A 14,091-nucleotide genomic window follows, 5' to 3' on the forward strand; every position below is an offset into this window, starting at 1 on the left:
TGAAGAAATGGACACAGTTAAGCAGTATGTGTTGAGTTTTGAAGTTGACAAAGAAGTGATGAACGTATTAAGATGGACAATACAATATTAAAATTGGGACAAAAGTCAAATCTCTGTAAAGAGAGGACTACATACTGTACTTTATTACATTATAGTGTAGTCAGGCAAAGATGTATGATGTATCGACAGTTTGTCGAAATGACAACCACTATTCACTTACTAGATGTGATATTCTGAATGTGTTCTTGAAAACATGCACTTTGAATTATCCTAAATATCCAAATATGGTACCCTTAATTCCGCATTAATTTAAAAAATTGTCATTAACAAATTAGGTATTTTTCAGTAGTATTTTATTCTGCTTATGAAATTCAAAATCTTTGGTGCCTTCAAAAATGTGCTAATGAGAGTTCACTATACATATTACAGAAATGAAGTGAAAGAGACTTATAATTTGGCCATACATTTAGTAGGAGCTTTCTCAAAAACCATAAAGAAATGTAAAATTACTAAAAATGTTAGTAATGCTATTATTTCAGAAAGCTAGATTAGTGTATGTATTTTTATATCTATCTATTAGCAGTACTGACATTTCTCCTGAAGGTAAGTGATAATCAGCATTTCTGTCTCATAATTTTATAGTTTTCTCAAGAGAAATTTCCTTTTGATGAAAGTGAAGACATAGTATGAACATTACAGAAAGCACATCTTTACCCAAATTTCTGAAATAAAAAAATCAATTTCTTCCATTTTACTACACAGCCTGTGTTACAGGTAGAAAGGAAATATCTTTTCAATATCTTGAAAATAAATGAATTCTGAAGACAGTTGAAAATAAATTTTAGTTTTTAAATTTTATGAAATCAATAACATTCAGTTTTTTTTCCATTTGTTTTAGAAAATACTCATCATCAGACAAAACGCTGTTATTTTGGAGCATGCTTAAAGTTATCCATTTTGCCAAAGTCTTTGTTGACATTAGTCTAAAAAGAATTTGGTAAGAAACAACTTTTAAATATGTATCTTACAAATTATATATAGATATAATAGAGGGAAACATTCCACGTGGGAAAAATATATCTAAAAACAAAGATGATGTGACTTACCGAACAAAAGCGCTGGCAGGTCGATAGACACACAAACAAACACAATCAGACACACAAAATTCAAGCTTTCGCAACAAACTGTTGCCTCATCAGGGAAGAGGGAAGGAGAGGGAAAGACGAAAGGATGTGGGTTTTAAGGGAGAGGGTAAGGAGTCATTCCAATCCCGGGAGCGGAAAGACTTACCTTAGGGGGAAAAAAGGACAGGTATACACTCGCACACACATACACACACACATATCCATCCGCACATACACAGACACAAGCAGACATTTGTAAAGGCAAAGAGTTTGGGCAGAGATGTCAGTCGAGGCAGAAGTACAGAGGCAAAGATGTTGTTGAAAGACAGGTGAGGTATGAGCGGAGGCAAATTGAAATTAGCGGAGATTGAGGCCTGGCGGATAACGAGAAGAGAGGATATACTGAAGGGCAAGTTCCCATCTCTGGAGTTCTGACAGGTTGGTGTTGTGGGAAGTATCCAGATAACCCGGACGGTGTAACACTGTGCCAAGATGTGCTGGCATGCACCGAGGCATGTTTAGCCACAGGGTGATCCTCATTACCAACAAACACTGTCTGCCTGTGTCCATTCATGCAAATGGACAGTTTGTTGCTGGTCATTCCCACATAGAAAGCTTCACAGTGTAGGCAGGTCAGTTGGTAAATCACGTGGGTGCTTTCACACGTGGCTCTGCCTTTGATTGTGTACACCTTCCGGGTTACAGGACTGGAGTAGGTGGTGGTGGGAGGGTGCATGGGACAGATTTTACACCGGGGGCGGTTATAAGGGTAGGAGCCGGAGGGTAGGGAAGGTGGTTTGGGGATTTCATAGGGATGAACTAACAGGTTACGAAGGTTAGGTGGACGGCGGAAAGACACTCTTGGTGGAGTGGGGAGGATTTCATGAAGGATGGATCTCATTTCAGGGCAGGATTTGAGGAACTGGGTCCTGACCCACAACTTCTTCACTTTTGAAGGCCAGACATACCAACAATTAAAGGGAACAGCCATGGGTACCAGGATGGCCCCCTCGTACGCCAACCTATTCATGGGTCGCCTAGAGGAAGCCTTCTTGGTTACCCAGGCCTGCCAACCCAAAGTTTGGTACAGCTTTATTGATGACCTCTTCATGATCTGGACTCACAGTGAAGAAGAACTCCAGAATTTCCTCTCCAACCTTAGCTCCTTTGGTTCCATCAGATTCACCTGGTCCTACTCCAAATCCCATGCCACTTTCCTTGACGTTGGCCTCCACCTGTCCGATGGCCAGCTTCACACGGCCGTCCACATCAAACCCACCAACAAGCAACAGTACCTCCATTATGACAGCTGCCACCCATTCCACATCAAACGGTCCCTTCCCTACAGCTTAGGTCTTCGTGGCAAATGAATCTGCTCCAGTCCGGAATCCCTGAACCATTACACTAACAACCTGAAAACAGCTTTCGCATCCCGCAACTACCCTCCCCACCTGGCAAATATCCAGAGCCACTTCCTCATCCCCTCAAACCCAGAACCTCCCACAGAAGAACCCCAAAAGTGCCCCACTTGTGACAGGATACTTTCCGGGACTGGATCAGACTCTGAATGTGGCTCTCCAGCAGGGATACGACTTCCTCAAATCCTGCCCTGAAATGAGATCCATCCTTCATGAAATCCTCCCCACTCCACCAAGAGTGTCTTTCCGCCGTCCACCTAACCTTCGTAACCTGTTAGTTCATCCCTATGAAATCCCCAAACCACCTTCCCTACCCTCTGGCTCCTACCCTTGTAACTGCCCCCGGTGTAAAACCTGTCCCATGCACCCTCCCACCACCACCTACTCCAGTCCTGTAACCTGGAAGGTGTACACGATCAAAGGCAGAGCCACGTGTGAAAGCACCCACGTGATTTACCGACTGATCTGCCTACACTGTGAAGCTTTCTATGTGGGAATGACCAGCAACAAACTGTCCATTCGCATCAATGGACACAGGCAGACAGTGTTTGTTGGTAATGAGGATCACCCTGTGGCTAAACATGCCTTGGTGCACGCCAGCACATCTTGGCACAGTGTTACACCGTCTGGGTTATCTGGATACTTCCCACAACACCAACCTGTCAGAACTCCAGAGATGGGAACTTGCCCTTCAGTATATCCTCTCTTCTCGTTATCCGCCAGGCCTCAATCTCCGCTAATTTCAATTTGCCGCCGCTCATACCTCACCTGTCTTTCGACAACATCTTTGCCTCTGTACTTCTGCCTCGACTGGCATCTCTGCCCAAACTCTTTGCCTTTACAAATGTCTGCTTGTGTCTGTGTATGTGCGGATGGATATGTGTGTGTGTGTGTGTGTGTGCGAGTGTATACCTGTCCTTTTTTCCCCCTAAGGTAAGTCTTTCCGCTCCCGGGATTGGAATGACTCCTTACCCTCTCCCTTAAAACCCACATCCTTTCGTCTTTCCCTCTCCTTCCCTCTTCCCTGATGAGGCAACAGTTTGTTGCGAAAGCTTGAATTTTGTGTGTATGTTTGTGTGTCTATCGACCTGCCAGTGCTTTCGTTCGGTAAGTCACATCATCTTTGTTTTTAGATATAAATTATATATAGAGACATGCAGAGATACTGCCAGCTAACCCTTTTAAAACAATATCTTCCACAGTACTATGTGAACTGATATAAATTTGGTACTTTGTTAAAACTTCCTTGATGAAACCTATAAGTATCAGATGGACAGTTAAACAGTGCTTAGCAGTCAATAACATTAATATTACTTTAACATATATCAAATTTTGTTCCACTTACTTAAATAGTTATGTATGATATCGAGCAAAAAGTGTTCCCTTTTATGAGTTAAAAAATGATGTAACAAAAATATCAATGATACACCAAAATTCTAAATTGTTGTACAAATGAATATGAGAGTGCTTCTGTGAGCTTGAAAAATAAAACAATAATAATAATAATAATGAATTAATGATAGAGGCCACACATAAAGAGGGCAAAAAGTTATACAACCAAGCAAAGAAAATAGTCTATAAAAATGAAAAGTAGCAAAGGGGAACATGTATTTAGAAAGTAAGAAGAATGTGCCCTCCAGTCATTAACTCAAAATACTAACAAATTTTTTCAGTGAAGGACAACATTGCAGAAGACATGCTGTTCCTTTCACTTCAGCTAGATATTTCAAATTTTTCCACATATACTCTTAAACATACAAAATATAGGTCACAGGGAAAAACCAATACTCTTACAGTAATTATGAAAAATAAAATAGCACTCAAGGCAAGAGTAAAGGCAAGAGTAAAACCAATACCAAACCTTTTATTGGGGAACAATAAGGGCAAAATATGACAACAGATTTTCAATAAACTTGTGACTGTTCAGAAAACATGAAAAGACATGCACAAGATAAACAGAAAGTGGGTGAGAGGATGCAATTCAGTCTGCCCATTACAGCATCTCACAGGAAACAACATTTTATTAGTTTCACAAATGCCACTATGTATCATTTTAAACTATATGTAGCATGTGCTATGATTTATTGCTAACCAACTAACTCTTCAAACTATACTATCTTCATATGCACATTAGAATTTTCTCTTCTAACTGAAAAAAATATATACAGCAGACAGACTATCATTTTTGTGCATGCATCCAGGACATAATTACCTTCTCTTCTGATATTTCCACTGAAAACTTTACAGCCATTGTCAATGTGAACATATGACAGATTTCTTAATATGAAGATGTGCCTATTATTCTCTGACGTGCTAAAAGTTTAAGTCATGTGGTTTTGGCATCTCAGAGCCTAAAAGGAACACTTTCGCCACTACAATTATGGAAGTTACTTTTGTCATTAACAACAAATTTGGTCGTAGAGTGAATATAAAAAGGATGTCCTATTAGTACACCTAACCGCTCACAGTAAGATATATTTGTACATATGACAGTGTGTATGCTCTGTATATGCCCTAATCTCTCTGACATTATTATTATGTTACACATGATAGAAATGTTGCATGGTCTTAGCTTGAATACCACTTCTCTAGATTTACTTACTACAGTTTCAAGAGAATAACATGGTGATTTTTTCTCACAGTTCCCATTTAAGTATATCTGTTACTATTTTATATGAGCTATTCTGACCAACTACAATTGTAGCAGTGCGTCCCTGAATTTACTTAAGGTTTGCTCTCTACTTAGCAGTTGCAGTGGACTTTTCAGTGATCATGTCAAGAAAACTAATTGTTCTGTTCCAATTAATATTACTTAGTTCATATGTTGGTAAGAAATTAACAGATTTAGAGGCTGCTAAAGTCAAACATTCTATTTAATGTTTCTGAGAATATGCTTGACTGTGTATGAGTTTTGCTGGACAAAACCTAGGTTCACTGCAACATTTCCCAATCACAAACAGCAAGTGTTTTTAAAGGGGGTGCATATGTCACTATCTGAATACTCCTGATCTGGCAAGGAGAAACCGATGGCTGTTATTTTCATCAAAAGGGAGTGTAAGCTGCATATTCCTCAAATTTCTTGAAAAGCCTCTGTATAGTCATTAAGTTTTCCTAGTATTCACATGAGAATTTATGGATGAATGAGCAAGTATTTTTCATGGATGAAGATGATCATGCCTGGTTGCAGAAAAACACTATGAAAGTGATAGAGCTGTGATTTTGAAGGCTAAAACATAGTACAAAGTATGGGAAATTTATTCTCATAAAATAAAATAACTGGGACTGTACTACAAAAGTTCACTGGATACTTTTGTAGACTTTCATAACACAATACGAAATAATGCTATGAGCAAAGTAATCTGACATGAGATTTTGTTGTCTACCAGGAAAGAAGGGCTTTGAATTTAGAGTTTGACTATCAACTTTTATTATTATTATTTGAGGGCACTACAAATCATTTTCCTCTCTGGAGCCAGCAATATTGTAAAATTAGGTGATATATTTTAGTATGCATCAGAAACGAGTCTGTTTAAGTGAGGTCTTGATTGCGTCTGAAGAGGCTAAATTTGGTACACACAACACATCTACAATTCTTTCACTTGAGCTAGTACATACTTGTTTCATATCAAGATGTTCTTAATTGCTTGAGAGGATTCTCACATTTTATGAAATGCATAAAAGAATGTTTACTTATATCTCTGCTTCTGTCAAGCTGTTCCACACCAACTGTAACTGTATTCACAGTAATCTCATTCTTACATTGTTGTGAATATTGAGATATGTATTTGACAATACACAAGATGAATCAGAATGTCGTATCATTTATAATGTACTTTCTACATTATTAGTGAGATATTACATGTCAGACCAACAGAAAAAAGTGTATTTGTTAAAAAATGACAATATTTTTACACAACAATATAAACTAAATTAAGAATAAGGTGTGTTAGAGAATATGCACTTCTATTTTAGCACATGCTAAGCAACTGCTTACCCATGCACACCTGCATCATCATGGTACTCTCGTAGCCAGGCTTGCAGTCACAAACGAAGTTCCCAGGTGTGTTGCGGCATTCTCCATCACCACATACACCATGCATGATGCTGCATTCATCAATGTCTGTCCACACAGATATTAGCAAACATAATTTTGAGAAATGCTATAATCCTATGTAGTAAACAAGTCAGTCTAAATTAAATTAAGAGCAAATGATAGAGTCCATAATTGGAAATATGGTCTTGGGTAAGGGCATTATTGTGTAACAAGGCTCTTTTTATTTAAATCAAAATGGTGCAATCAGCACAGCTAAAGTTAAGACAGAATGTATGCAGTAGGAATACAACATGGGGTGGCTGAGAGACACTGTGTATAACAAACATGATCCCAGTGAAGGCATAACACCTCCAAAAATGTGCCAGTTTGCAGTGGAGTAAGTGATACACCACTGCGTCAATGGAAGTTCAAATGATACACAACTTATCCATTGGGAGTGTCTTATACAGAGCACAGTCACACTCGACAGCTAATGCCATACTCCAAATACAGCCACTCCACATCAGAGCCTTGTGACCAAGGAGAGCTAATAAAAAGCAGATTGCAGGCTGAAAACGCGCATTTCTTTGCACATCTCATCTAAGTGACATCTCTGAGGACTGACAGTCCCATTGGTCATATATCGTTTGTGAAACCTCATCCCTGCCTTGCTATTCAGGAGTCAAGTTCTGTGCAGATGTTTAATAATTTCATTCTACTAAACTTGAAACATTTCACTCATTGTGTCACTGCATCAGTCAAGTAGTAATACATTAAAATGTAGCAAATCTTCAACTGTTCCTATGTTCGCTGTTAGGAAACTGGCAATTCCCATATGTATTCTTACTGTGTAGTGTGTGTGTGTGTGTGTGTGTGTGTGTGTGTGTGTGTGTGTGTGTGTGTGCATGCATGTATGGTGATTATATGTTAGACAAGATTTTTATTCAACACACTTACACTCCATACAATACTAAAGTACTAAATATGGGCTGCAGTGATAATGAGGCTTTGTTATTAACAATGGAACTATGTCCAGAAAAAAGGGCACTCATCAAAATGTGTTATGCAGGGACATCAGTAGGTTTACAAACTTCTGATATCTACTAAGCCAGGGAAAATGGGATGAAGTGCTCAATGAAACAGATGTAAACATTATGCTGAACATATTTCATGAAACATATAATTATTATTTTGATCTAACTTTACCTATTAAGCAAAATGATTAAAACCAGCTGGTAACAAAATCTGGATTAAAACTGGCATAAAAATTTGCTGATTTTTGGATTAATATGATAACAAATTCCTGTATCATTAGAAATGCAAAATTATACCAGACATTGCAACATGATATACCATATGTTATTAAAGAAGCAAAAGAGCGCTAGTAATGAATACATCTCAAAAAACAGGCATCAACCACAATGAAAATCATCAAGTCTGAAACAGTCACAAAACAATGGCAAAATATATGAGTAGTTTATGGCTTATCATCTGATTTTGGCACACACACCACAGTTTGGGGATTATGACATAATTAGAGGCTGGATTTTTATGTAAATATGTGTTCTATTCCTTTGTTACTACTACGCATGTGAAAAGAGTAAATATTCACAAACTGTAATACCAGCATTGATATATTTCATTCTAGTGTTACATATTTCTCTGTAATTATATCTTACATATTTTAACTTTAGCCTACATAAAATACCATATTATTACTTTTTTACACTTTTATATTTTCCCACACCCTCCCTCATAAGGAAGCTCCCTTGGAAAAATATTTGGATCTGACCTACCACAGAAGTTGAATACAGGAAGTATAATTTCTGATAAAATCATGCTCTTCTACAATAAAATGTGATTAATTGCACTTGGTAGTTGGATTAAGGACATGCTTCAGTTTAATTTTCTAATATTCAGAATGACTATTCTCAAAAACAAAGCAGATATAATAATAATAATATTGTGTGTAGCATTGCAGTGGCACTATTGTGTTTAGTAAACACCTTTGTATGCTGTTAAGATTGGCAATGGGCAAACAACAGGGTATTGGCCAGAAGTTTTCCAATTAATAGTGACTTCTACCGATTAAGAGCTAGGGAATATGTGCACCAAGAAAATTTTGCTAAATAGTACTTTTAAGAGTTGATCTCAGTGCTCAAGAGGCGTCCTGTTGTATCAAAATTATCATCTAATTTAAGATCTTGGGTTACGATGGACAACATTTCACTACTGATGGAGAGATTGTTCTATGTTGAGCATGCAATACCAGAGCTCTATCAAGTCCAACTCTAGCAACATATACACAGTGATGCACACAGGAAGAACAAAGCAGAACAATCCTCTAAGAAGCAAATGTTATTGATGTAGCTGCAAAAGACTCCAAATTCTGCAAATGAATTTTTCCATAATTTGTGCTCCATTATTGTTGGTGCAAACATTGTATTGTATGAACTATAAGTGCCTGAATATTACGAATATCTACAAAAGTACTGTTGGTGACAGATTCCTGATGAACTGACATTAAGGAAAAACTATTTAGATTTTTGCTATCAGAAGGCCCTGAATAGTGTGCAGCACTATATAAGTAACCACCACACATGGATAGCCATTATTAATAAAATATTCTGGCCTATTATACCATGGGTGAATGGATTTCACATTAAAGTAAAATGTTTTGTCCCCATCTGTGGGGGACATTCTCAAGGGGTTTAGTAGTTAAGATCCCCCTTGAAAATTGTCCTCCATAGATGGGGAAGAAACGGATTTTGGCATAATAGTCCAGAATATTTTATTAATTGTGACATTTCCAGCCATGAAAGTTTACATTTTACAGATGGATAGCCATTGATGAAATGATGGTCATATATTGACATACCATTAGCAATCTCATCATTGGCAAACTTGACAGAGAATAACCATTGTCAAAACCACCACTGATTTCCTGCAGAGTACTGGAATGAACAAATCATTCAGCACTAGCTTATGTCTTGAATGACTGCCTTACAGTGCTGTGGCCTGAGGGAATTCTAGAAAAAAAGTTCTCGTTATGTATTTGGTTGCTGCAGCCTACATGCTGAAGGCAGCAAGTTCCCTATGCGTACTCTACCACATTTATTCTAGTGAAGCTGCCTGGCACATGCACTGCAACACATCACCAAAGGAGTGCACAGTAGCTATCCAGAAGTAAATAAGCTAATTTCATACACCAAGATAGTGTTTCTCAAAGCCCCACATCGTTTACCACTCTGTGGAGAACTGCTGCCTAATCTAGTGTTGCCACTTGAAGCTTTCCTAATGAGGCAAGTACATTGACTGAAGTTGTTTGTTTTATAATAAACACCTTCAAGCAGTGAAATCCATTAATGATTCATTTTAAACCAAACCTTCAGTTTCAAAATGAGATGCACAAAATGTTTTCAATGAGCCTAAAATTAAAAATTCTCTGGTATACATCTATAGCAACTTTGGATTTCTTTCCAACAGCATTAAAGAGAACACTCTAATGGGCATCTCTCCAGAAATATTTCAGCCCCTTAAATTGGCACCATCAACATTCTGTGATGAGGAAAAATCATTTTCCACCTACATAAACATTCTTTCTCATCGGTAGAATTCTACGACTCCAGAGAATTTGGAGAAGTGGCTCGCTGTTCAATGAGCTCCAAAATCAAATGTGAGGTAGGGCACACCTCAGTAATTTCAGTGAAAATAATTTTATTTTATGCTTCTGGCATTTTTAAGTGCACATTAAGATAATATGATAGTCTATGGTGGCTTCAGTTGAAATTATTCTTTTATTTTAAATGTTCAACAAAATATTTTTATGATATTACACACTTTTTTAAATATTTGACTAATTTTAATTGCATAAATATGTACAGATTTTGCATGTTGGAATTACCCCAAAAATCTGGACTTCAGGCATAGTACAGCACAGTTTCTTCTATTTCCTGGAGAATTTATGCATCTTAGAAATACCAAGATGCAACATATACACTTTTGTAAAAAGTGGGCCTTGCCTGGGACATTGGTTTGCAACAGTGCAGCTGTAATTGTTTCAAGTTTCACATTCTGATTTTAGTGAAATTGTGAAACTGTTTTCTTTCAACTCCCATTTGTTATGAATATACTGTAAGATACATCTTAAGAATAACTCTCAATTACAGCCGCACCATGTGAAATACCAGTTTCTCTTGAAATTTCACGCGCTCCCCATTGCTTGAAGTTGCTGCTTATGTACTGGCCTCAAGTTGAAATTTATGTGTGGTTTCCAAAATGCTTTGGGTCTTGAAATCTTTGTATTACAATATTAAGTGTGAAACAAGACACTGATCCCATTTGTAGCCATACTGAATTGGCAGGCACCATTACTGATACGAAATTCTTATGGCAGTGGCTCATGAAGAGTGTTCTCATGAAGAGTGTTTTATTTCATATATATATATATATATCTCTTGAGATAATTTAATGTAAATTGCAAATTTCAAATGGCGGAAGTTTAATACTTTGTTCCCTACAACAAATATTTAAATTCTTATTGACAAAGCTGGATAAGTACTCTCAATATGAAATGCAATAGCCAGAATATCTGTTTAAATAAATAAATACTGCAAGTCATGAGAAAAAACTAACTAATAATGAGTTAGCAATATTTTTTTCCATCAATAAGAAAATGCAATGCCTTTCTGTGCATCTCTTTGAAAACACACTACCTGGAAATTTTTACACTGTCAATTTTTCTCTTTTCCTGTTACTTTTGCTTTATGTTGTACAATCATGAGATATTATTTAGCCATAAATTTCAAAAGAGAAATTTATGACAACATTTGTTCATCTCACAGAAAACAGAAAGAGTGAGCAATGTAGTTTGCATCCATAAAATATTATAGTTATATAACGATTTATCATGAATTTGGTCAACTCTGTAAACTAAGCTCAAACAGTTGCATTTTTGGTGAAACTGGTATATAAATCTGACAAAGGTAAACACTAATTTTAACTACACAGTTTTTACAAAGCTGGATTTATGTCACAGTATGAAAAATCTTCCAGAATGAAATTTTCACTTTGCAGCAGAGTGTGCACTGATATAAAACTTCCTGGCAGATTAAAACTGTGTGCCAGACCGAGACTTGATTCTGGGATCTTTGGCTTTTGTGGCAAGTGTTTTACTGACTGAGCCACTCAGGCATGACTCACAATCTGTCCTCACAGCTCACAGCATAAAGGAAGAAAGAAAAACTAAAATGTTAAATATTCCGCTACTAAAAGCATACAATAGCGATGCAGGTATCTTACCAATGCAGCCAATGCTATTCTCATCAAGTGCGTAGCCACGATTGCAGCGGCAACTGAAGCTGCCTACACTATTTCTGCATCTGCCATTGACACACATTCCAGTAAATTCTGTGCACTCATTGATGTCCTTGCGGTCAACAAATCCAGGTCCACGTGGACACAGTTCTCTGTGGGCATCAGTCCCTGGCCGTGGACATGGCTCACAACGTGTACTCTCTCCAGAGCCACCCCATGCACGCCCCACAGTGGAGCAGCAGCAGAGACTCCGTGAGTAGATGCCTACCAGTGCACCAGAGCAAGCACCATGGCGGTACTCAGTGTAACATGTTTCTTCACGCATATCCAAACACATAGTCCCTAAAAAAGGAGATGGTCACTTATTTAGTAAAGGAATTTCAATAGACTAATGCAAAAGCATGTTTCCCTATATGTCTCTGATATTCTCTGGTTGAACAATGGAGAGTCCAGGATGGAATAATGACAATATTACAAGAAGGATGGATTACTATTCACCATAGAGCAGACATAATGAGTCGCAGGTAGGCTCAACAAAAAGACTGTCAACAAGTAAGCTTTTGGCTGAAAAGCCTTTCATCAGAATTGGACAACACACACACACACACACACACATTCATGCAAACACAATTCACACACACACGACCACAGTCTCTGGCTGCCGAGACTCTGGCCTCGGCAGCCAGGGACAGTGGTTATATGTGTGTGAATTGCGTTTGCATGAATGTGTGTGTGTTTTTTGTATATTTCAGAAGAAGGCCTTCTGGCTGAAAGCTTACATGTTTAGAAGTCTTTTTGTTGTGCCTTTATGCAACTCAACATCTCCTCTATATGGTGAGTGGCAATCTATCCATTTCATAACATTGGCATTATTCCATTCTGGATTTTTCATTGTTTGAATTTTTTTCTAAATATTCCATAATACCTAATGACAGAGTGAGTTTATGAAAAACATGAAAAAGAATAACATAGGGAAGAAGAAGTAAAGGAAAGAGGAATAACATACGGAAGAAGATGTATAGGAAAGAGAGATTTTTATGGAAAACATTAAACTGGTAAGATACAATGCAGGAGGGAAAAGGAAACGGATACAAAGTGATCTGAATACAGCAAAAAAGAAACACAGTGAAACAACGAAGGGGTATTGGAAGAAAAGAAAAGGACAACAAAAGGATTAAGAACTGAAGCTGAGGTACGGTCCCTACAAGGCCTCAAGTCAAGAAGAAGAAGAAGAAGATGAAGAAGAATGTATTTTCAACATAATATTTATTTTAATAAGACACATGTTAACATTAATCTTCATGTACTTTTTTTTGCTCTATGGAATGCAAAATTTTGTTGTTAACATCTGTAATCTAAAAGCAGGAGTAGCATTGGTAATTATAAAACATGGAGAAAAATGTCTTCATACATTCTTACTCAACTTTACTTTGGAAAAGACCAAAGTGAGACATGTGACCACAGATGTCTCAGATTTAATTAATTATACTAAACTGAAACAACTTTGACACCTTAATATTTATGCAAGATATTAGGTACATGAAAATCTGTGATACTCAAGCTTTATTCTCATGCTACCTTTACCTAGGTTCATTGATTTGTCTCCCTTTGACTAGTTACAAATTCACGGACCATTTAAAAATGGTTCTAACAACAATTACAGACCCACATGTTGGGTAGGCAGTGGAGTGAGCACTTTACAACTATCCTGTGTTTAATCAATACACATACAGAAAAACAAAGTCACTTTCAGTAGATACAATAAAACAATGTTATTCATAATGTGGTTTATGCATAAACTTTTAGAGTCTTAGACCCTACACAAATTTACAAATTGGTCAAGTTGTTGTTCATCATCTACTTCTGGATATTAGTCTTTATGTTGTGATGAAGGAATGCTTGACCTAATATACACAGACTTATGAATCAATAAACTCTCGTTTATTTTAAACGATTTTAAGAATAAGTTTGAACAAACATTTGACAGGTTACCTACACAAAATATTTTGCGTGTTACCCAAGTCTAAAACCTGATGCATTAGTTCACAACGGTCTCGTTTAGAATGTTCATATTCTGGTTGCTATGTGTTTACTTATCAATTGTTGTTGGTGTTGTGGTCTTCAGTCCTGAGACTGGTTTGATGCAGCTCTCCATGCTACTCTATCCTGTGCAAGCTTCTTTATCTCCCAGTACTTACTG

General features: G+C 37.3%; 1 protein-coding gene across 1 annotated transcript in view; it reads right to left on the reverse strand.

Moving 5' to 3' along the window:
• LOC126198519 (fibrillin-2-like) overlaps positions 1 to 14,091 on the reverse strand; it is a 732,236-nt gene that overhangs the window by 250,225 nt on the left and 467,920 nt on the right. The window contains exons 20-21 of the mRNA XM_049934905.1: positions 11,877 to 12,233; positions 6,537 to 6,662 (exon numbers count right to left, since the gene is read on the reverse strand). Of these exons, the coding sequence (XP_049790862.1) occupies positions 6,537 to 6,662; positions 11,877 to 12,233 (483 nt within the window). The remainder of the gene's footprint in view (positions 1 to 6,536; positions 6,663 to 11,876; positions 12,234 to 14,091) is intronic.

Source organism: Schistocerca nitens, chromosome 8 (assembly GCF_023898315.1).
Source record: "Schistocerca nitens isolate TAMUIC-IGC-003100 chromosome 8, iqSchNite1.1, whole genome shotgun sequence".
Lineage (NCBI taxonomy): Eukaryota > Metazoa > Arthropoda > Insecta > Orthoptera > Acrididae > Schistocerca > Schistocerca nitens.